General features: G+C 49.2%; 1 protein-coding gene across 2 annotated transcripts in view; it reads left to right on the top strand.

Annotated features, from left to right (window-relative positions):
• LOC111145691 (argininosuccinate lyase) overlaps window positions 1-23,526 on the top strand; it is a 28,616-nt gene that overhangs the window by 1,486 nt on the left and 3,604 nt on the right. Inside the window, exons 1-6 of one of the 2 annotated variants that reach the window (XM_022500799.1) lie at window positions 17,178-17,236; window positions 17,450-17,502; window positions 20,992-21,186; window positions 21,815-21,898; window positions 22,118-22,174; window positions 22,330-22,427. In XM_022500799.1, the coding sequence (XP_022356507.1) occupies window positions 17,491-17,502; window positions 20,992-21,186; window positions 21,815-21,898; window positions 22,118-22,174; window positions 22,330-22,427 (446 nt within the window). In that variant the 5' untranslated portion in view covers window positions 17,178-17,236; window positions 17,450-17,490. Of the gene's footprint in view, window positions 1-17,177; window positions 17,237-17,449; window positions 17,503-20,991; window positions 21,187-21,814; window positions 21,899-22,117; window positions 22,175-22,329; window positions 22,428-23,526 lie in introns of those variants that run through there. The other variant, XM_022500798.1, reaches the window with a different exon arrangement.

Here is a 23,526-nt window from a genome sequence, read left to right as displayed (position 1 = left end):
GGTTACGATTGACCCGCGGCCGGTCATCCTGGGACTTGCCCAGGAGGGGTTCACACTCGGGCAGCTTGAGCAAGCATTGGGATGGATTACATTGTTAACCGTGACTGATGATGGGTTAGAAAAACGTGTCGTAGGAATGGGACACTGACCGAACGTGGATGACCCTCAGACACATGCCAAGTGAAAGAAGCCAGACACGGAGGACCACATCCCATATGGCTCCATTCTGTGAAACCTCCCGACACGGAGGACCACATCCCATATGACTCCATTCCGTGAAGCATCCCGACACGGAAGGCCACATCCCATATGACTCCATTCTATGAAACATCCAGGACAGGCAAGTCTACACAGACAGGGGTGAATTAGTGGTTGCTTAGGGGTGGGAGAGGGACAGGGAGGTCAGCTGATGGACACAGAATTTATTTGGGGGCATATAAAAATGTTCTAAAATTAGATTGTAATGGTTGCCCATCCCTGGAAAATACTAAAAAATGCTGAATTATATATCTTAAATGAGAAAACTGTATATGGTCTCTGAATTATGTATCAATGAAACTGTTATTTTTAACTGGTGTCTGTGGGGATTAGATTGGAAGAGAAATGACATAAATTTTTAGCATTTAACTTTGCACATTCAGAATTTTAAAAATGTTTTTCAATGCACATGTTATTTTTAATTACAAAAAATATTTTAAAGACAACAAATTTGGGGATGCCTGGGTAGCTCAGTGGGTTAAGCATCTGCCTTTTGCTCAGGTCTTGTTACCAGGGCCCTGGGATTGAGTCCCACACTGTGCTCCTTGCTCAGTGGGGAGCCTGCTTCTCCCTCTGCCTGCTGGCCCACTCTCTTTCACACGCAAATAAATAAAGTCTTAAAAAGAAAAAAAAAAGAAACTAATTTGGGGCATCTGGGTGACTCAGTTGGTTGAATATTGACTCTTGCTTTTGGCTCAGGTCATGATCTCAGGGTCATGAGCTCAAGCCCTGCATCCGGTTCTGTGCTCAGCATGGAGTCTGCTTGAGATTCTTCCCGCCTCAGGCATGCATGTGTGCGTGCTCTCGCTCTCTCTCTAAAATTAACAGTCTTTTTTAAAAACCCAAACAACTGGGCGCCTGGGTGGCTTAGTTGGTTACATGACTGCCTTCAGCTCAGGTCATGATCCTGGAGTCCTGGAATCAAGTCCCACAGCGGGCTTCCTGCTCTGCAGGGAGTCTGCTTCTCCCTCTGACCTCTCTCCTCTCATGCTGGCTCGTGCGCACGCGTGCACGTTCTCTCTCTCTCTCTCTCATCCTTTCTATCAAATAAATAAAGTCTTACAAAAAATAAAAACCTGAGCAACTAATTTACTTTTAAAAATCTGCAAATAAATAAAATGCTACCCTGGACCCAGCTGGCCTAATTTGTGTAGAGGGTCTCCATCCCTCCTTTGAGGACAGCAGACCCCACAAAAAAAGCACTAAAGATGTTCATTGTGTTAGTCACTCAGCAAACATGTAGTGATGGCCCATTTGGTGGTGATGGCATGCATGTGAGTAATATGCACGTCCTACCTGGCGGCTTCGTTGGAGAACCAGCTCTGGACGTCAACAGCTGCTGCACACGGTGTTTAGACGCAGCGAAGCAGAGGCGAGAATGACTAATGAGGTGGAGAGGCGTCCCAAAGCCAGGGCTGTTTGAGCTGGTTGGGGGGAGGAGCGCCCAAGGCCAAGGTTTCTGGGATGGGCTTCCACAGAAGAGAACCTAGTGCCTGTCTGGGGGCCCATGAAAAAGTAGCTAAGCTCCAGGTTCTCCAAAGGAGGCTACCCTTAGACTGGGGGCCATATGCAGTCATCCTGCCCATCCCCTAAGGGTAGCCAAATAGTCAGGAGTGAGGCCCTTTCTCCCAAGGGAAGGCTCCTCAAAAGGACCCTGTGTAATGAGATAATCCAGCCAACAGAACTAGGCTAATCAATAGCTGAAACTCCTGCCTGACCTGCCCCTACTTAGGGCCTCCCTACAGCTTTCCTAACTTGAGACTGCATAAGGAGTCTTTGTTCTTTGCCACCCAAAGCATACAAACCTAGAGGATTGTTTGCCCTGCCCCAATATCTGTTTTCTTTTAACGCAGAGCTTATCTACTATGTACAAAGGCCCAGAGCAGGAGCAAACTGTATACGTCTTCCATGTAGAAATGTCCTTTTGAACACAGAGCTATTAGGTCTAGAGCTCAGAAGAACACTGGCAAAAACTTTCGAAGGTGTAAGTATAAACTGAAGCCTTTGAAGTGGTTAAGTCACCCAGGGAGAATCTAGAATATTTAGACTTACTTGGTGCTTACCACGTGCCAGGCAGTTGATCTCAGCTCTTCACAGGGGTGTGCTTATCACATTGTCCCAAGATTCCAATGAGGACGTATCCAGGCACTGCGTTAGCATGGTCTCACATACTGCTCTCAGAGTTTGCAGACGTAAGCACCACGATTAGCCCATTTCGCAGCAAAGTGAAGCTCAGAGAGGAGTTAACAAAGTATGAGAGCCAGGATGCTCTCTCTTCTCTGGCCAACTCCCAACATGCACATGCACCAGCATTAACCCAACCTTTCCTTTCAGTTCCAGGGCCTGCCAACATCAGGGATGCCTCCCTGTTCTGCACTAGACCCTTGTGAAGCACCAAAGTAGAAAATGTAGGGGAAACAAGCCAGGCGAGGCTTTCATTCTTCTGAAGAAGCTAAATCCTGTGCAGCACTCAGGGCTCTGCTGAAATGGCTGCTGTCCATTGTCTGAAAATCCTGGACCCTTGAGCTGGCAATGGGGATGGACACACAAGGTTTGCCTCTGGTCGAGGCCCTGAGGGAAACGTCAGCAAAGTCAAGTAAGGCTGTGATCTCATTATTAGCATCCCAGGAGCAGGAATTGTAAACCCTTGGTGACCTCCAGTCATGGGCTGTGTTCCTGGGCACCCACAGGAATGAGGCTGTCAAGTGCGGTGGGTTGCAGATATGGGTTCTGTGGCCAGAGAGACTGGGTTAAATCCAGCACCCACCTTACTGAGTCGGTGTGTTTCAAGTGGCAAGCATGAAGAAAAACATGAACTATTATCTTCCCATACATCCAAAGCAAGGAAACAAGATTTTGGATGAAGAAAGTGTTAAGAATATGGTGACAGATGGATGTCATCTAGTTCTCCTCGTTGCAGGTACAAAGTCCATCTTCTTGGAAAAATCACGAAGCCTTTCATTACCCACCTTACCTAGGGACAGTTGACATGAGTTGAGCGAAAGGCTTCTAGTGAGTAACAGAATGTTACATGACAGAGCAGGACTTGGAGCGTGGAGTGGGAGTAAGTGGTCAGCCCCATTCAGGGGCATTTTCATGGAGTCTCTCCATATGGGAGGCAGAAAGACATCCCCAAAGATGTCCACACCAAAATTCTCCAGAACCCATGGATATGTTGCTATATATGTCCAAAGGGACTTTCCAGATGTGACTAAGGTTATGGACCTTATGATGGCAAGATTACCCTGAATCATTTTAAAGGGCCCAATGTAAGCACATGGGACCTTCAAAGAGCAGAATCTTTCCCACCCGAGTTAGAGGGAGATGGAACTGTGGAGGAAGAGTCAGACAGATGCAACTTTCCTGGTTTTGAAGGTGGAGGAAGGGACCATGAGCCAAGGAATGTAGGTGGTCTCTAGAAACCAGAAAAGGCAAATAAATAGACTTCCATGGAGCCTCCAGAAAGGACTGCAGCCCTGCCAACACCTTACTTTTAGCCTAGTGAGACTCGTGTAGGGCTTCTAATCTATAGAATTGTGAGCTAATAGAGGTGCCTGGGGGCTCGGTCAGCTGAGCTTCTGACTCCTGATTACAGCTCAGGTCACAATCTCGGGGCCTGGGATCAAGCCTTGCATCAGACCCCCTGCTCGGCAAGAAGTCTGCTTGTCTCCCTCTCCTTCTGCCCCTCCTCCTGCTCGTGCGCTCACTCTCTCTCTCTCTCTCTCTCTCTCTGAAATAATAAAGAATCTTTAAAAAGAAAGAATTGTGAGATAATACATTTGTGGAAGTTGCGTGGGAGTTTATTACAGCAGCAATGGGAAATGAATACACCCCCATACAAACCCGTTCTTCCATGCAGACTGTCCTCCTGTTAATTCGCCGTCCACAGTGACTAAAGGCTGTTTCTCCAGTTCTATCTCTACCTTTCCTGCAGGAGGCTGAGTACCCCCAAACGACTCCGAGATAGATCCGTGTGTCGCACAGTACTGTGTGTGTGTGCACGAGCCAGGGCAGGCAGGAGCACACGCACAACTCTGGGCCCCCATCCCCCCAGTGGCTGCCACTGACCTTGTGGCCGTGATGACCACAGAACAGAGTGCTATTGTTCCCAGGCCCTAAGGCCTGGCCTCCGACCTGACACCATTGCTGTAGATTCCCTAGGCTTCTTTGGTTTATTTTCATCCTCTGGCTGCTGGAGTCTGTGGGGCCAGGTTGGGGAGGACATTCAGAACGTAAGGCATAGTTCCATGCCTTTCAGTCAAGCGGGAGCCTTCACTCTGCACTCTTGGGAGGGGGCTTCCCCTTCCACGACCCCAAGGCTCCTTGGTTTTAGTCCCAACCGCAGCCCAGGCAACCTAAGTCTGACTCCTGGGGCCTCTGAGCTTACAGAGTTCTCTGAAACTCGTAGAGTTCCCTGAAAAGTACTTAGAACACCGCCTAGCATTTAGTGAGCTCTGCATAAGAGAGCTTATAAACAAGTATCCTGCATATGTTCCATCTTTGGTCTGGTGTGGTTTGTATAGCACAGGGATTAAGAACATGGGTGTTAAGAGTCCAATGGCAGGCCTTGGTTTGGATCCTGTCTGCCCCACCTACTAACTTTATGATGGTAGGCAAATCACTTAATCTTCTAAGTATCTAATCTTATAAATTTCCCTATCTGTGAAATAGTGATAATTCTGTTTACCTCAGAAGATTAAATGTGATGATAAACATGCAGTGTTTTAAAGTGTGTCTGCAAGTTGTTTGACACCCTTCCTGCACAGGATGGAGACTAATCCCCCCATCTTTTTTTTTTTTTTTTAAGATTTTATTTATTTATTTGACAGAGACACAGCGTGAGAGGGAACACAAGCAGGGGGAGTGGGAGAGGGAGAAGCAGGGTCCCCGCCGAGCAGGGAGCCCAATGCGGGGCTCCATCCCAGGACCCTGGGACCATGACCTGAGCCCAAGGCAGATGCTTAACGACTGAGCCACCCATGCGGCAACCCCCACCCGCCCCATTCTGAATATAGGCTGGACTTGTCACTCACTAGTAATGAACAGAAGGCAGTTGGAAGTGATGCCACGTGACTTCTGGGGCTGGGGCAAAAGGGCTATGCAACTCCCACCTGGCTCGCTTGCCCTCAGGAGTTGGGTTTTAGAGCCCAGAGTCATCCAGGAACAGGTGCAGCTGCCTTCAGACCAGCAGGCTGGAAGCCCCACAGGGAGAAATCACACAGAGACCGTTGCAGGCCCCAAGCCATCTGACTCTTCCCAGCTCAGGCATCAGACCTGTGACTGATGAAACCTTTGAAATGACCCCAGCTCCAGCCAGTGTCTGCAATTCCATGAGAAACCCTTACCTAGAACCTTCTCGCTGAGCCCATTCACACTCCAGAATGATCAAAAGTAGTAACGAGGATTGCAGTAGTTTCACAGTGTGAGGTGTTCTGTGACACAGCAACACGCATCGGGTATGCACATAACAGCGCCTCGAGCACGGGAAGCACGGAGTAAATACTAGTCCCAGTTCTTGTTACTCCCAACCAGCATCATCCTGACCCATAGGGATTCAGTTATTGACAATGGCAACTACCGTTTCTGGAGTACTCGTATGAACCAAGCACAGTCTGTATACGGTTTCTTCTCCACTCAGTGCTCAGTGCGTGAGTATCATTGTCCCCTTTCTACTGAACCTCCAAGGGGTTAAATAATGACCCGAGGCTACACCCAAGGATTAACGTGGCTTAGATTGAGCCCCTGACTCCTCTGACTCTCAGAGCCTGTCATAAAGCCAACTCCAGTATAGTAACTGTGCATACATATATAAAAATATATATATAAGTATGAAAAAATATATTATATATAAAATATATATTATATAACTTCATATATTTTATATATTTTTAATATTTTATTTATGTATACATTATGAATATATTTTATATTTATATTTCATATAATTGTATATATTTTAGTTATATATATTATATTTATATATTTTATATAAATACAAAAACATATTATATAATATTATATATATATAGATAGATATAGATATAGATATAGATATAGATATAGATATAGATATATTCCAGTATAGTAACTGCCACTCGAGTCCTTCTCAGTGCTGCCAGTGGTGACCCTCGGCCCGGCTGGCCACCAACAGCGGTCTCCATGAAGATGTAAGAATGCCCCGCGGCATTCTTTCAGACTGGCTTCTGCACACTCAACCCCGGGTGTGGACGGCCAATCATGATTCAGCAAATGAGGAACACAGCAGCTGACAGGCCCTAGACTCTTTGTCCAGCTTTTGTTTTCACCACAAGGACTGGAAAGATAGACGATTGCCATGTCAGATTTCGTGATGTTCCTATCGGCCTGTGGTTAACTTGATCCCTCAGGTAGTTAATTTCTGATGAATCAACCTCTTGGCATGCTCCCTAGACCAATGTCATTGCTATCCCGCATATAACATGACCTTTGTGGCCAGACTACTGGGGTTCCAGTCCCAGGTCAGCCACTTCCTAGCTGGGTATTGTTGGACAAATCCCTTAATCCGTCCCAGACTCAGTATCCTCTTCGGTAGGATGGGAGGAATTACAGCACTGACCGCAAGGGGTGGCTGTGAAGATTTAAGGAGATAATCGATTTGTAAGGTGTTTAGCAAGAGCCTGGCACGCAGTCAGAGCTCAAGAAATAGTAGCTGTCATTGCTACTCTGTGTCCATTGCCCCATTTGTACATAGAAAACACCTCAGCCTACCTCTAAATTGTTTCTTTGACTACTTGCCTCGGGCAGGAGCCAGAACTTGGAACTTCCTACGATGATGTTCAGGAGGTATGGGGAGGTAAGAGCCTCGCCCTTTCCTCGTTGTTTCCCCCCGTCCTGGGAGTTCGGTTGTTGTCAATAATAGCAAAGACAGCAATGCGCTGAGTGCGGATTCTTTAGCTGCCAGAGCCAGTCTTGAGAGTGTGTATGCATTATTAACTCAGATCTCACAACCAATCACACAGGTGTGGTATTTTCATTCATTTATTCATACTTTTTTTTCATTTAACAAATAGTTATTGTGTTCCTCCGGTGATCTAGGTACTTGGAATGCATTAAAGAATAAGACAGAGAGAAATCCCTGCCCACATTCTAGTGTGCAGGGACAATCGTAAATAAGCAAAAGGTAACAGAAGTAGCAGGTCAGAGTAGTAAGTGCTGGGGAGAAAAAGAAAGGTCAGAAAGCAGAAAGAGAGAAGTAAATTCCTCCTTTCAGTGAGGTCCTCCCTTTGTGAAAAGGTGACATGTGGGCAGGGACAGGACGAAGGCGGGGCAGTGAGACAGGAGGAGGTGCGGGCCGACGTTCCAGACAAGGGGAGCAGCGAGAAGTCCAATGTACAAGGAAGCATAAAGGAATATGCCTGGATGCCCGAAGAACACAGGGAGCCAGTGTGACTGGAGTGAGAGTGACAGCAGAGTCATGGGAGAAGCTGGTAGAGAGGTATTAAGGAAGGAGGGAGCGGGGCAGGTCACTGAGTTCTAGGCCACTGGCTCTCACTCTGAGTGAAATGCGGAGCCATGGGAGAGCTTCCAGCAGAGAAGTGGCAGAATCTAATTTAAACTCTCCCTCCCCCTGCTCATGCTCTCTCTCTTTCTCGCTCTCTCAAATAAATCTCTTTTTAAAAAAATAAACCTAAAAAAGTAAAATGGGCATTTGGGTATAGAAGTTTTCCCTCCACTTTATAGGAAGTGGCTGGGTTGGGAGTTAACCCAAGATAAATCTGACCTATCTTCTGTGTCAAAGACCTACCACTAGTTTTTGGCTTCTGACCAAGACGGAGTCACTTGGACCTGATCTACCATCATGCATGAAACAACAAAAAAAAATTTTTTTTTAAAGACAAAGTACATGAAAGAAAGATTTTCAGTGAAGGGTGATGATTTCTGAAGGACAGAAAAAAAGAAGTGAGCCCGGTAATAATCCAGCTTATTGTTTTGAGCAAGATCTCAAGCATGCTGCAGGGAGGCAGAACTGAGGCAGGGTCTGGCAGACTCCCTCAGTTGGAGAGCCAAGACGGAGGCGTCCGGAGTTCATAAAACAGAGTAGCAGAGAGAAAAGAACCACACCGGGAGGGACTCTGAAGATCTACAGAGGGTCCTCCTCCAGCGGTCAGTGGATTTCCGAAACAATGCGTGCCTGTGAGGAAACGGAGTTCTGGGGATAGAACAATCCAAAACGAGTAAAGGAAATAATGCCTGTTTCTGCCAGTCAGACTTGGAAAACTTGTAATTCATCAGGTGGAGTATTAAGGAAACTCTTCCCTCATTAATGGGAAGTGATTAGCTCTAGACCGAGCACTGGGCTTGGCTACGGACCTGCCTAACAAACAATGAAAGCAAAACCCCAGAGGATCAAACTGCTTCCAAGTAACCTAACTGCATCCCAGAGCAAAACCCAAGAACACTTATAGCAATACAAAAATATCCAACAAGAGCCAATGTCTAGCATCCAAAGACTGTGAGTGTATTAAGAAGCAAGAAAATACGACCGATAATGAGTAGATTAACAAATCAGAGAAGGATATTAAAATAGTATTATAACTGGGGACACCTGTGTGGCTCAGTCAGTTAAGCGTCTCCCTTTGGATCAGGTCATGATCCCAGCGTCCTGGGATCAAGTCCTGCATCAGGCTCCCTGCTCTGCAGGAAGCCGGCTTCTCCCTCTGCCCTTTACCCGCTCGTGCTCTCTCTCAAATATATAAATAAAATATTTGACAAAAAAAATATTTTAAAACAGTTATTACAACTGTATTCCATATGCTCAGAAAGTTAAGTCAAGAACTTGAATGGACATTTCTCCAAAGATGACATAGAAATGGCCAAGAAGCATTTGAAAAGATGTTCAACGTCACCAACCATAAGAGCAATGCAGATCAAAACCACAAGGAGCTATTACCTCACACCCATGAAAACAACTACTACTAAAACAAACAAACAAACAAACAAACAAAAAAACAGAAAATAACAAGTTTAGTGAGGATGTGGAGCATTTGGAATCTTTTTGCACACTTAGTGGAATTGTAAAATGGTACAACTGGAAAACAGTGTAGCAGTTCCTCAAAGAATTAAAAATAGAACTAACATATGATAGAGGCATCTCACTTCTGGGTATATATTCAAGAACTAAAGGTATCACGCATGAAATCCTAGGGTCTTGAGGAAATATTTGCACACCCACGTTCATAGCATCATAATTCACAATGCATTAATACAGGTGTATTAATCAAGGTTCTCAAAAAGAAAAAACCAGAACCAAATAGGATATCTATATATATATATAGATAGATATATTAGAAGATTTATTATAGGCTGGGCGCCTGGGTGGCTCAGTGGATGGAGCATGTCACTCTTGAACTCAGGTTTGAGTTTGAGCCCCATGTTAGCTGTAGAGATAATTTAAAAATAAAATAAAAAAAAAAGATTTATTATAGTAATTGGGTCATGAAGATATGCAAGCTGGAGACAGGAAAGTCAGTGATATAATTGAGTCCAAGACCTGGGAACCAGGGGCTGATGGTGTAAGTCCCAGTCTGAACCTGAGAGCCTGAGAACTGGGGATGCCAAGAGAAGATGGGTGTCTCAGCTCAGGCAGAGATAGAGCAAATTCACTCTTGTCCATCTTTTTGTTCTATTTGGGCATTTGACAGACTCCGTGGTGCCCACGCGCACTGGAAATGGTCATCAGCTTTACTTAGTTCACCAATTCAAATACAAATCTTTTCCGAAATCACCCTCACAGACACACCCAGAAATAATGTTTCATCAGCTCTCTGGCCATCTCTTAGCTCTGTCAAGGTGACACAGAAAATTAACTATCATAGTGAAATAATACGCAGCCTTTAAAGGGAAGGAAATCCTGCCACATGATATGACATGAACTTTGAGGACATCATGAAGTGAAATAAGCCAGTCACAAAAGTTAAAATAATGGGGGCACCTGGGTGTCTCAGTCGTTAAATGTCTGCCTTCGGCTCAGGTCTTGATCCCACAGTCCTGGGTACAAGCCCCACATCGGGCTCCCTGCTGGGTGGGAAGCCTGCTTCTCCCTCTCTCATCCCCCCTGCTTGTGTTCCCTCTCTCGTTGTGTCTCTCGCTGTCAAATAAATAAATCTTTTTTAAAAAGTTAAAATAATGTATGATTCCACTTATATGAGATATAGAAAGCAGTCAAATTCATATATAGAGAAAGTAAATGGTAGTTACTGGGGTTAGGGCCACTGGGCAAAGGGGAGTTGTTGTTCAGTGGATATAGTTTCAGTTGTGCAAGATGAAAAAGTTGTGGAGACCCGTCTCGCAACAGTGTTAATATACTTAACACTACTGAACTGTACACTTAGAAATGGCAAGAAGGGGCGCTTGGGTGGCTCAGTGGGTCGGGCCTCTGCCTTCTGCTCGGGTCATGGTCTCTGGGTCCTGGGATCGAGCCCCACATCGGGCTCTCTGCTTGGTGGGGAGCTGCTTCCCCCTGCTTCCCCCACCTGCCTCTCTGCCTGCTTGTGATCTCTCTGTCAAATAGATAAATAAAATCTTTAAAAAAATAAAAAACATAAAAATGGCAAGATGATAAATTTTATGATACATGTTTTCTTTTTTTTTTTTTAAGATTTACTTATTTCTTTGACAGAGAGAGGGACAGTGAAAGAAGGAACACAAGCAGGGAGAATGGGGAGGGAGAAGCAGGTTTCCCACCAAGCAGGGAGCCTGATGCTGGACTCAAACCCAGGACCCTGGGATCAAGACCTGAGCTGAAGGCAGATGCTTAACAACTGAGCCACCCAGGCATCCCTATGATACATGTTTTCTACCACAACAAAAAGTTAATATACAATAGCATTTCTGTATGATGTCAATAATAATTTAAAATATTATGAAACTGATAATAAAATTACCACCTCGTGCAAAAAAAAAAAAAAAAAAATAAAGAGAAAAAAGAAAAAAAAAAAAAACGAACCGGTATAGAAAGCCGGTTCCTTGAAAGGCAGAGAAAGAGGCTCCAGGTTCACAGATGGTGGAGACATACAAAGGAGCTGAGTACCGTCCGCACTATCTGTAGTCATGTACCGAACGTGGGCAAGAGTGTCACGCCGGGCTTCCAGTAGAAGATGAAGTCTCTGTGTATTCACTTCCCCATCAATGTTGTGACTCGGAAGAGCGGTTCTCTTGCTGAAATCTGAAATTTCTTGGGCAAACAAATACATCTGCTGGGTTCAGATGAGGCCTGTTCAGTATCACAGGCCCAGAGAGATGAGTTAATTCTTGAAGGAAATGACATTGAACTTGTACCAAATTCAGCTGCTTTGATTCAGGAAGCCACAAGAGTTAAAAATAAGGATATTGGAAAGTTCTTGGAGGGCATCCGTTGCTGAAAATGGAAAAGTCCAGCAGGCTAATGAGTAGGATCTAAGCTGTTCATCTACAGAAACAGCAAGATACCAGATGATTTTTCAGACTTCTTTGCGATATTTTAGAGATGCACTAACAGCTGTGTGGTTTTTTTAAAAAAGATTTTATTTATTTATTTGACAGATCACAAGTAGGCAGAGAGGCAGGCAGAGGTGGGGGGGCAGGCTCCCTGCTGAGCAGAAAGCCCAATGCGGGGCTTGATCCCAGGACCCTGGGATCATGACCTGAGCTGAAAGCAGAGGCTTTAACCCACTGAGCCACCCAGGCACCCCTAACAGCTGTGTGTTAAAAAAGAAAAGGCAAGAAAACGACAAGATTCGAGACACTGGATTGGATGGATAGCAGATTAGACATGATAGAGAAAAAGATTGGTGAATTAAAGGCATAAAAATAGGCACCGTCCTAAATGAAACACAGAAAGAAAAAGAATCAACAAGAATAAAAGCACATCAAGGAGCCGTGGGACACTTCAAGCCCATGTACAAATAATTGGGGTCTCCAAAAAGGGGAGCAAGAAGGGAATAGAAAGATAGTTTAATATTAAAAATTATAAATCCACAGACCTAAGATACTCAACAAGGAAAATGAAGAAAACTGCATCAATTTCTCAAAATCAGTGATAAAGAAAAAACATCTTAAAAGCAGCTAGCGGGGGGGAAAAAAGACATGTTATGTATAGAGGTACAAAGACAATCCTGAAAGATTTGTCGTTAGAAACAATGCAAATGAAAAGACAGTGGGGGAACTACTGGGGAAAAGAGTCCACTTAGAATTCAGTATGTGGAAGAAATATCTCTCAGAACAACAATCAGATAACAGGAAGACATTTTCAGGTATATGAAAGCTGAAAAGATTCATCATCTGAATGCTTTTAGATGAAAGGAAGATAATAGCGGAGGGAAATCTGGATCCGCACAAAGGAATAAAAAGCGCAGGAAATGCTAACTACGTAGGCAAATAGGTAAGATTTTTTTCTTACTATTTAAATTTCTATAAACATATTGATGGTTTAAACAAAAATAACAAAGTAAGAATAGAAGGGAACTTTCTCGATCTGATAAAGAGCATCTATGAAAATCTGACTGTAGTACATTGAGTTGTGCTCAGCGGGAAGCTGCCTTCTCCCTCTCCCTCTGCCTGCCGCCCCCCACTCCGCTTGTGTTCTCTCTTTCTCTCTCTGTCAAATAAATAAATAAAATTAAAAAAATAAAATAAATACATAAAAAATTTTTATAAAGAGTGAATACAAATCTTTCCAGGTATATCAATAATCCCAAGGCACTTGACAAAATTAGCCAAACAGCCTTCAGAACTGTGAGAGAATAAACCTCCATGTTTTAAGCCACCACACCTTGTGGTAGTTTCTTTTGGTCAGTCCAGGACACTAAAATACCTACATCTAACACCATACTTAATGGTAAAAGACTGGATGTTTTCCCCCTAAGATCAGGAACAACACAAAGATGTCCACTCTCACCACTGCTATGCAAAATTGTACTGGAAGTACTGGCCAGAGCAATTAGGCAGGGGAAAAAAAAGACACTGAGATGGGAAAGGAAGAAGCAATAATATATTAGCAGATGACATGTATTTAGAAAATCACAAAGAGCCTGCTAAAAAAACTGCTGGGTAAACAGATTCAACTAGATTGCAAGACAAAAGGTCAATATATAGAAATCAATTTCATTTCTATACATTAACAGTGAACAGTTGGAAAACGAAATCTAGAAAAACAGTTCCATTTATAATAGCATCAAAAAGAGTAAAATACTCAGGAATAAATTTATCAAAAGTAATCCAAAACTTGTGTTCTGAAAATGATAACATATTATTGAAGGAAATTAAATAAGATCTTATTAAATTAGAAACATTCCATGTTCGTGACTGGAAGACTTAATATTGTTAAAATGTCAGTACTCTCCAAATTGATCTCAATACATCCTTATCAAAATTCCAACTGTCTTTTTTGCAGAAATTGATACGTTAGTTATAAAATTCGTGTGAGGATACAAGGGACCCAGAATGGCAGAATGGCCAAAACAAGCAACAACAAAAAATGGATAAACTGTACTTCACCAAGATTAAAAACATTTGTGCTACAAACAATACAAACAAGAAGGTGAAAAGACAATCCACAGAATAGGAAAATAATATTTGCAGATCATACATCATATACCTGATAAAGGGCTTGTATCATCAAAATTAAAAACTTTTCCTCTAAAGGGCACCTGGGTGGCTCAGTTGGTTAAGCAACTGCCTTTGGCTCAGGTCATGATCCTGGAGTCCGAGGATTGAGTCCCGCATGGGGCTCCCTGCTCCATGGGGAATCTGCTTCTCCCTCTGACCTTCTCCCCTCTCATATCTCTCTCTCACTCTCTCTCTCAAATGAATAAATAAAATCTTTTTTTTTAAACCTTTTCCTCTAAGAAAAATGCTGTTCAGACAAAGAAAAGACAAACCACAGACTGGACGAAAATCTTTGCTAAGTGTATATCTGGGTGAATGACTTGTATCCAGAACATATAAAGAACCCTCAAAATACAATAATAAGCAAAGAATCTTATTTAAAAAGGACAAAAATTCGAATAGACCCCTCCCCAAAGAAGATAAAGAAGATGGCAAATAATCATATGGAAAAATGCTCAGCATTAGTCATTAGGGAAATGCAAATTAAACCAATAAATGAAACACACTATGCATCTATAGGAGTGACTAAAGTTAAGACTGACCATTTTAAGTGTTGACAAAGATGTGCAGAACTGAGACTCTCCTATACTGCTGGTGGGAAAAGCAAATTTGTATAACACTCTGCAAAACTATTTGGTAATTTCCTGAAAAATTAAATATATATCTACCATGTGGTCCAGTCATTCAATTCATAGGTATTTAAGCAAGGGAAATGAAAGCATATGTGCATAGAAAGACTTGTACATGTCTTCAGATCCTTGTCTGAGCTCTGTGTAGACTACAGGTAGCAGAGGGTGGCCTCTGATGGTTACAGAGGACCTGTCCTTCCTTTCCATCTTGCCTGTGCTGGTAACAGACTGGCCACTGGCAGGCACCCTTCTCCAAACCTCTCTCAGCCTCCCTGAGGTTTTGCTCAGAGACGTCAGTTTTTCAGAGAGAACTTGGTTACTGTGCTTCCATGAGTCTTTAATGCCAAGGACATTTCCTTAAGATTAAGGTCATGCCCACTTTAGTGTCTACTGTCAGGGCCTTAACTGCAGGTTTTTTTGATTTGTCTGTTTTTGCTTTGTTTTGCTTTGTTTCTTCACAAGTCTTCATTCTGCCTCCTTGTCTTCATCGTGCTCCTGAGCTCCTTTCCCCGGCCCTTCAGGGGCCTCCACACAGAAGAGGCTTGCTGTTTGCTGCAAGCCAGTCTGAGGTGACCGTCTCTCTTCTGTCATGTGGCACACTGCAATCAGCCTGACTGTCTCCTTGGAACTGGCTGCCCACGGGCATGTCCATAACCTCTAACTCTTTGTGACCTCAACCTCTCCATCTGTAGAGAACACTGTCGTGAAGATGAAAGATCAATTGTGTAACGGCTTTAGCGCAGGAGGTACCCGGTGAGCCACTGTGTTAGGTGTTATTTACAGCCCTGCCTGTGTTCTGCATCGTGGTTAGAGCTCTGCTCTCAAACATCTTTCCAGACTTTTTCCAGCCTCAGGTAACCCTCCCGAGGGTTGGAGCCTGCAGGTTGCTGGATGTTCAGGGCTGTGAACTCATGTTTGCAGAGCACCGCTGGTTCTCCCTCTTGGCCGCCCGGGAAGGGATGTCAGGCTTCAGACCCTAACAGGTAGATTCCAGGGACTTGCCACAATGTTCTCTCAGTTTAGAGGAGCACGTGACTCACAGCTGGGTTCATGGGCTTCCCGAACTCTGTCTACCTGTGACCTGATGCAGCCCAGTTCTGGGGCTTCTGTGGGAGAAGACAAGAAAGGGCTGGGAGTCCTGAAGATAACGTGGACGAGGCCTGGGTAGGGGAGAGGACCTGGAAGCTACAACTACAGGGCTCTTGGGGCGCCTGGGTGGCTCAGTGGTTAAGCATCTGCCTTCCACTCGGGTCATCATCCCAGCATTGTGGTCAGGCTCCCTGCTCAGCAGAGACTCTGCTTCTCCCTCTCCCTAGGCCTCTCTCCCTGCTCATTCTCTCTCATGCAAATAAAAAACGAAACAAAAGAAAACTACAGCACTCTCAATTCAGGGAAAGACTACTAGATGCTCCTGTAGATCCGGTGGGAGCCCAGGGATGGACACCTGGAGTCTCCCCATCACTGATGATGCTTAGCTGGAACACTGACGGGCGGTGGGAGCAGCAAGACAGACCGTGAAGGAAGGGCATTCCCAGTGTGGGAAGAGCATTTAAGGAGACTCGAAACAGCCTGATACATTCCAGGAACTGCGAGTAAGCCCGGTCTGTTGGTCCCTGTGGTCTACAGGACCGAGCCCGAACCCTGACCCTTGACATTCAAAGCCCTTCCTAATCTTGCCCCCACCTCCTTCCAGCAGTCCCACCCGTCCCACTCCGGTCGGTGTGTTGCAGCTGCTGTAACCGGCTCTGCTCTCCAAGCAGGCCGTTTGCATTCTGGCCTCCGGGCCTTGCCTAGGCTGCTCCCTTTGCAGGGAAAATCTTAATCCTCCTCTTTGCAGAGCCAACTCACTCTCATCGTGGGGACGTGCCCACCAGAAGCCCCTTCGGGCCCTGAGTCGGATGCTTGTCACTTTTGTTAAAGAGTGAATCTCGTGAGGGAAATCTGCCCTGAGTACCCGGTCCACCCCGGCCCTGCGCGCTGCCCTCCGAGCTGCCCTGTGGCTTCCAGACACCGTCTGCGCTGTCAGGGCTTCCTGGGGCAGGTGTCATTTCTCTTCTTCACATCAAGTCCAGCCAGCACAGAGGAGGGGCCGGTGCCTTCTGTTGGACGAATGGATGGATGGATGGATGGATGGACAGACGGATGGATGGATGGATGGATGGATGGACGGTTGGATGGATGGATAGATGGATGGATGGATGGATGGGTGGATGGGTGGGTGGATGGATGGACGGGTGGATGGGTGGATGGGTGGATGGATGGATAGGTGGGTGGATGGGTGGATGGGTGGATGGGTGGATGGATGGATAGGTGGGTGGATGGATGGATGGATGGATGGACGGACGAATGGATGGATGGACGGATGGACGGACGGATGGATGGAAGGACGGATGATGGGGCCTTCGCACTTTCTGTATCTGCTCCCCCGCCAGGCCTGGTCGCTGTTTCCAGGGTCCCGCGCTGTCGCCGCCTTCCGCGCTGTCGCTCTGGCCCCGCCCTCACCACCCCCACTCCCGCCCTGGGTCCCCGGATCCGAAGCCCCGCCCCCAGCGGCTCCGCCCACAGCCGGGGTTGGAGGGCGGAGGCAACGCCCCCCCAGCAGGCCGCCTGGGATTGGTGAGGCCGCCGCCAGGGGGCGGGCCCTGGGCGGGGCAGCTGTGACGCGCTCACGGCCAGAAAAGCCCCGCCAGGCTGCGGGCGAGGGACTGACGGCGCGGCCCGGAGCGGTGAGTGTCCGACGGGCGGGACGGGCGGGACAGGAGGGACGCGCGGCGGGCGGAGCGGAGGACGCCGACGACCGTGGCGCGCGCTGGGCGCTGCCCACGTCCGCCTCCCCGCAGGCCGCGCCGGGCCAAGCGCAGCGCCGGAGCCCGGAGCCCGCCCCTCCCGAGGGACGCAGGCCGCGGGCCGAGGACATTCAGTCCCGGCTTGTCTTCCAGACCCGCACCGCCGAGGCCCCTGGAGACCAGGACCCGCCGGCATGGCTTCGGAGGTGAGTGGACCTCGGGGACGCCGGACGGGGGGAGGGGCGCTCTGGGAGCCGCCGCGGCCCTGACCTGCGCGCGGGATCCCGCGTGCCGCACCCGCCGCCGGCCACCCTCCCGGTCTTCGCCCGCTGCGGGCGACGGAACCTCCCCGTGCACCTGCCGGAGCCTGGGAGGCCTGTGCTTCGACTTCCCAGCGCGCATCACCGTCTGCTCTCTGCCCCCTCCGCGCCCCAGGAGGCTTGTGGCGCTCCCAACCCGCGAGGCGAGGGGGGTGGCCCTGACCGACCCGACCGGACAGTGCTCCCAGCCAGGGCGCAGGAAAGGAGCCCCCTCATTCAGCTCCCTCACCTCCCGATGCCCTTCCTGTCGGTCCCCACCCTGTGCCCTTTCTCCCGCTGTAGCAGAGGCCACGTGACTCTGGCTGGTGGACAGAACCAGGAGGTTCAGGGACCATGCCCTGTGGCCCTAGTGGCCCCAGTGCCTGGTGGCTTGCTCTCTCACTGGCCTCTCTTCCTTAGAGCCACAGGGCGCCTGGGTTCTCTTCCTGACCACTTCTGGCAGGAGTCCTAGGCACAGGTCCCTTTTCTGGGGCCTCAGTTGGATTATCTGGCAGATGGGGATAATAATAAATCTCTGCCTCCTTCTGGAAGGTACTGGGTCATGAGGTCATTGCTTTGAACCTTTCAGGTAAAGGGGGCTGTTTGCTTGGTGCCAGTGAATGGAGCCTGTGGCCTGGGAAGCAGGAGGTCGGGGTTCCAGTCCTTTCTGGTCCTCATTAGCTAGCAAAGCACTTCCTCTCTCTGGCCCTCAGTTTGTTCATCTGCATAAACTGGATGAGAATGCCTGTCCTGCTGGTTTCTGGGTCATGATGTCAGGGGCCACAGTAGGGCTTGGACTTTGGAGGCAAACAGAGTCGGTTTCTGAAGCAATCCCTCCACCCCCCGGGGTAACAGTGCCCACCTCCCAGGAGGGTATAATAGCATATGTAGAATGCCTAGCCCAGGGCTGAGCTGTTGTATCATACAGTAGGTGCTCAGTAAATGCTGGCTAAGGATACCGACAGTGACAACATGGTATTTCCCTGTGCCTTCTAGATTGGCTGTTGCTCCTTCATCCCAACCCAAACCAGTACTCCTGCACCCTTGCCCCAAAGGTGTCATTCTGGCCCAGATGTGCTCTAGGCTAGAGGAGGGCCCTTTCTGCCTTGTTGGGACTCCCCCTCTCTTCAGAGCCCAGATGGTAGCACCTCATTCTGACATCCATCTGGGATCTTTTTTTAAAAAAAAATTTTATGGGGCACCTGGGTGGCTCAGTGGGTTAAGCCTCTGCCTTCGGCTTAGGTCATGATCTCAGGGTCCTGGGATGGAGCCCCGCATCGGGCTCTCTGCTCAGCAGGGACCCTGCTTCCCACCAAGCCCCGCCTGCTTCTCTGCCTACTTGTGATCTCTCTCTTTCTGTCAAATAAATAAATAAAATCTTTTTTTAAAAATTTAAAAAAAGATTTTATTTATTTATTTGAGAGAGAGAGAGAGAGATTGAGAGTTTGGGCGGGGGGAGAAGAGACAGGGGCAGGGACAGGGACGGAGAATCTCAAGCAGACTCCCCACGGAGCAGCGAGCCCAGCAGCGCAGCTCTATCTCAGGACTTAGAACTGAGCCGAAAGCAACAGTCAGACACTCAGTGGACTGACCCACCAGGCCCCCTCTTTCTGGGGTCTTTTTAAGCCTGCCAGTGGGGTGGGAGCTTGGCCCCAATGCGGAGCGGACTGCCTTCAGGAGACCAGCACATCAGGTGACTTCTGCTTGCCCCAGGCCGTCTTGTGGGTTAGTGCTAATTGGTTTGGCGGCAGCCCCGCTTGTTAAGTAGTTGTTATTACCAACAACCCAGGCTGGGAGTCCAGGGCCTGCTGGAGGAGGCAGCGCCAGGCTCCGGGCGGAGGGGCCCGCTGGCTCCCAGTCCGGACTGGCATTGGCCTGCCCTGGTCCTCTGGCCCCAGCGGTCAGGAGAGGGACCCACGTGGTGCTTTGCGGGAGATCAAGGCTTGGCGGGTAAGGGGAGGATCTAGCTCAAAAGGTTGAGGGGGGCGGAGGCTGCTTCTGCGGGGCAGAGTCCTCAGACAGCCAAGGCTGCTGGGCAGCGAGGGGTCAGGTCACAGCCTGGGCCGTGAGTGCAGTGCAGGCCCCCATGGTGCATACAGGAGCCGGGAGAGGCGTTAGGACACCCCCAGCCTCTGGCGGCCCTCGGCCCCTCCCTTACTGAGAATGTACTGAGTGCCAGGCACTGTGCTATGTATGCACTTAGAAATTTTACCTAACTGAATGTCACAACAGCTCGAGCAGATAGGTACTACCATTTCCTCATTTATGAGGGGTAACCCTGCAGCTTGGAAAGGTTATGGAATATGCCCACAGTCAGGTGGCTAGGAGGGGTCTGGGACATTGCAGGGTGACAGAGGAGGACATATGTCCCCAGCAGCCATTATAAACTCCCCCTCCGCAGGAAAGTCGGCAGTGAAGTAAAATGCCTCCGTTCACCCAGGGAACTCTCCCAATCCTTGGCCTTCTGGGAGCTAGGACGGCTCCCTTGTGTTCTGTACCCCTCCCCCATCTGTCACATGCTGTGGCCTCTGTACTCTTTCAAAACAGAGGTGTCTCTGCCCCACCCCTCTGCCCGTAGCTCCTGGGGGGCATAGGGTCAGCTGGTGACCTTCTAGAAGGCCAAAGATAAGAGATGTGCCAGAGGCACTCTCCAGAGGACTGGTGGAGGTTGGGATCTTGGGGCCTGCCCCACCCAAGCTGTGGGAGAGAAATGCAGGCCATTTGAGCCCGACGGGGCCCCTCAGGTGCTTCCTCGCCTGTCCCTGCTGCAAAAGTTCCCGATATCAGAGCCAGCAGAGGAACATTGGGGGAGGCGTGCGGACTCTGCTTCAGTTAGCTGGGCTGTGGCCCAGGCTCTATCACCCCAGCAAGGGCTCTGTGCCTTGGTTTCCCCTCTCTGCAGCAGGATAGAATTGGTAGCCACATCAGAGTCTCTGTTGGCACAGGCCAAGCGATCGCAGTCATGCCCGGCACGCAGTGAGAATGCGGAGTACGCTAGCGAGGACTGTTGTCGTTACCGTCAGAGTGTCCGAGCTGGACTCAGACTCTGCATTCGGAGTGACTTCTCCCCTTGGTCAGTGGCACGAAAGGTCCCAGAAGTTCTGCTCTACTCTCAGGGGTGCCTCGTCCCCTGCCATCATTTCCTTAGAGAAGTGTCACGGGTGGGAGAGAACCCTAACTTCAGTGTCCAGCCACATTCCCACACTGACTCCCCAGGTGACTTCGAGCAAGTTCCTGACCCTCTCTGAGCCTCAGTTTCCTTACCTGTCCAGTAAGAATGGCCCTGCCTGCTGGTTCCCACTGCCGTCAGACTTGCTAGCTCTCCCGCGGGCCCTTTGTGAGAGGCGCTGTTCTCAGGGTGGGAAGGAAATTAACTGTTCCTGCTCTCCTGGCCAGAGTGGGAAGCTATGGGGTGGCCGCTTTGTGGGCGCAGTGGACCCCATCATGGAGAAGTTCAACTCATCCATTGCCTACGACCGGCACCTGTGGGAGGTGGACGTGCAGGGCAGCAAGGCCTACAGCCGGGGCCTGGAGAAGGCGGGGCTCCTCACCAAGGCCGAGACGGACCAGATACTTCATGGACTGGACAAGGTATTCTGTACACCCAAAAGCCCCCTCTAGAGCCCCACCCTGTGGTCCCAGGCTTCCACCAAGTCCCAAACAGGTTGTGGAGGATGTGCTCTCCAGGCACGTTTTCCCTTGGGGTTAAATGTCTGTCAAGGTGCTCTTTATTTTTTTTTTTTTAATTTTTAAAAGCTTTATTTATTTATCTTCAAGAGAAAGCAGGGGGAGGGGCAGAGGGCGAGGAAGAAAGAGAAACTCCAGCGGACTCCTCACTGAGCTGGGAGCCAACGCAGGGTTCAATCCCACAACCCTGAGATTATGACCTGAGCCGAAATCAAGAGTCAGCTGCTTAATGTACTGAGCCCCCCAGGTGCCCCCGCCGAGGTGCCCTGTAAACCATATGCTGTGCTGTGTCTCTCTTCATCCCTCAATGCCTCCGTGGCCCATGGCCCATGGCTCATAGGGGAAGGAGACCTGGGCCCGAGGTGCTCCCCTGGGTGTGGGGGCTACAACCCCCCATGGAGCACTCACGCTTCCTGGGGAGCACCCTGAGGATGCAGCTCTTACGCAGAGATAGTCAATGATCAGAGTTGAGGTGGGACCAAGGCTGTGGATGGCTGACCCCTGACCCCTGGGTTGTTGACATCTGCTGCAGGTGGCTGAGGAGTGGGCTCAGGGCACCTTCAAACTAAACCCCAATGATGAAGATATTCACACAGCCAACGAGCGACGTCTGAAGGTATGACCCCCTGCTGTCCACCTGGCCTCCCCCTTCTACCTCACCCATGGCCCCTTGGAGCATAAGCACCATCCTTCTGTTCCCTGCTGGCTGGACCTCAGAGCAGGTGGCCTCTGCAGAGATGGCAGGGCCCAGGGGTAGGGAGGGAAGGTGACAGGGCTGGGAGGAACCAGGCCCTGCCTGGGCTGACCATGACTCCCTGCCTCCCTCCACCCCCAGGAGCTCATCGGCGAGACTGCAGGGAAGCTGCACACGGGCCGAAGTCGGAATGACCAGGTGCTGCTCCCACACTCCCTACCACCCGACCCTGGGCCTTGTGCATTCCCGATCTTGGGGAGCCCAGGTGGCAGATGTAGGGCTCTGCAGTGGTTCTGGCTCCCCAGCGAAGCAACACATCTGTGTCCCTGAGTGCCACCCTCTCCTCCCCACAGGTAGTCACGGACCTCAGGTTGTGGATGCGACAGAACTGCTCTAAACTGTCCGCCCTCCTCTGGGAGCTCATCAGAACGATGGTGGACCGGGCCGAGGCGTGAGTTTCCCGTGAACACCCAGGTGGCAGAGAGGGCACGAGGGCAGCCAGGGTCTCCTCTGCCCTGGGACAGGCAGCCTGAATGCCCGATCTACGTGGCAAGGGTGAAGGGGGTTGGGGAGCCAGGCCCCGGGGCTCAGGAGTGTCCTGGAACTCCTGGACTAATGAGGTAAAGCAGCCAGGAATGGGGGCATTTCTTGCCATGTTTCCTACTCCCATGCCAGCTGAGCTCAGCAGGTAGGGCAAGCTCACCCTCTGAGGCTTCGTAAGTAGGAGACTAAGGCACTAGGCAGATGCCTGAAGCCTGAGGAAAGGGCCTGCCTGTGCCAGATACAGCCCAGGTCACTCTTCAGCTGCTCCACGCCTCGGTCCCCACCCAGCATGGCTGGCACAGGACAACCAAAGCTGCCTCCCACTGGCCTCATCCCAAGTTCTGGCTCTTTTGACCTCATGTATTTGGGGGTGACTTGGCTCCTTCCAGACCTGGCCAATTTGCTGCTGAGAAGTCCCTGTCTGGTGTCAGAGATAGGGTGATCCCAGCTCCCTGTGACCTCTTGTTCACAGACCTTACCACGTGGGGGAGAACAAGGGCCTAAGACCCATTGCCCCGGGGGGTGCTGGGAGAAATGGGGAGTGACTGCTAATGACTATAAGTTGCTTCTTTGGGGGGTTGAAAACATTCTAAAATTGACGGGGTGACAGGTACACAAAAGTGTACAGTTTAAGTGGGTGAATGACGTCTCAGTAAAGCTGTTTATTAAAACAAACAAACCAAAACCATCACCTGCAGCGCCTTGTCTCTTTGAAAGTGCCCCCTGCTCTTCTGAGGTCCTTGGGCGCGTCTCATGGGCTCACAGATGCGACTCCCCCGCCAGGTAGTACCCCTCGGTGTCCCCTCCTTCGCTGTCACCTCTGCTTAGAGCTGAGGATGGCATTGCCTCGGGTCCCAGCTCCCATCCTGCTCTGGGGAGGCCCCGGGGCCCTGGCCCTGTCCCTGGATCACGCTGCCCTGCTTCTGGTCTCTTCCTTTAGGATGTGTTTGTCCCCAGGAGGTCACTTGGTTTCTTGCACAAGCAGGTCCTCGCAAGGCTGGCCTCAC

Source organism: Enhydra lutris, unplaced genomic scaffold (assembly GCF_002288905.1).
Source record: "Enhydra lutris kenyoni isolate GAN:26980312 unplaced genomic scaffold, ASM228890v2 scaffoldscaffold13, whole genome shotgun sequence".
Classification (NCBI taxonomy): domain Eukaryota; kingdom Metazoa; phylum Chordata; class Mammalia; order Carnivora; family Mustelidae; genus Enhydra; species Enhydra lutris.
The sequence above is the reverse complement of the archived record's forward strand: the minus strand, read 5'-3'. Positions and strand labels throughout refer to the sequence as shown.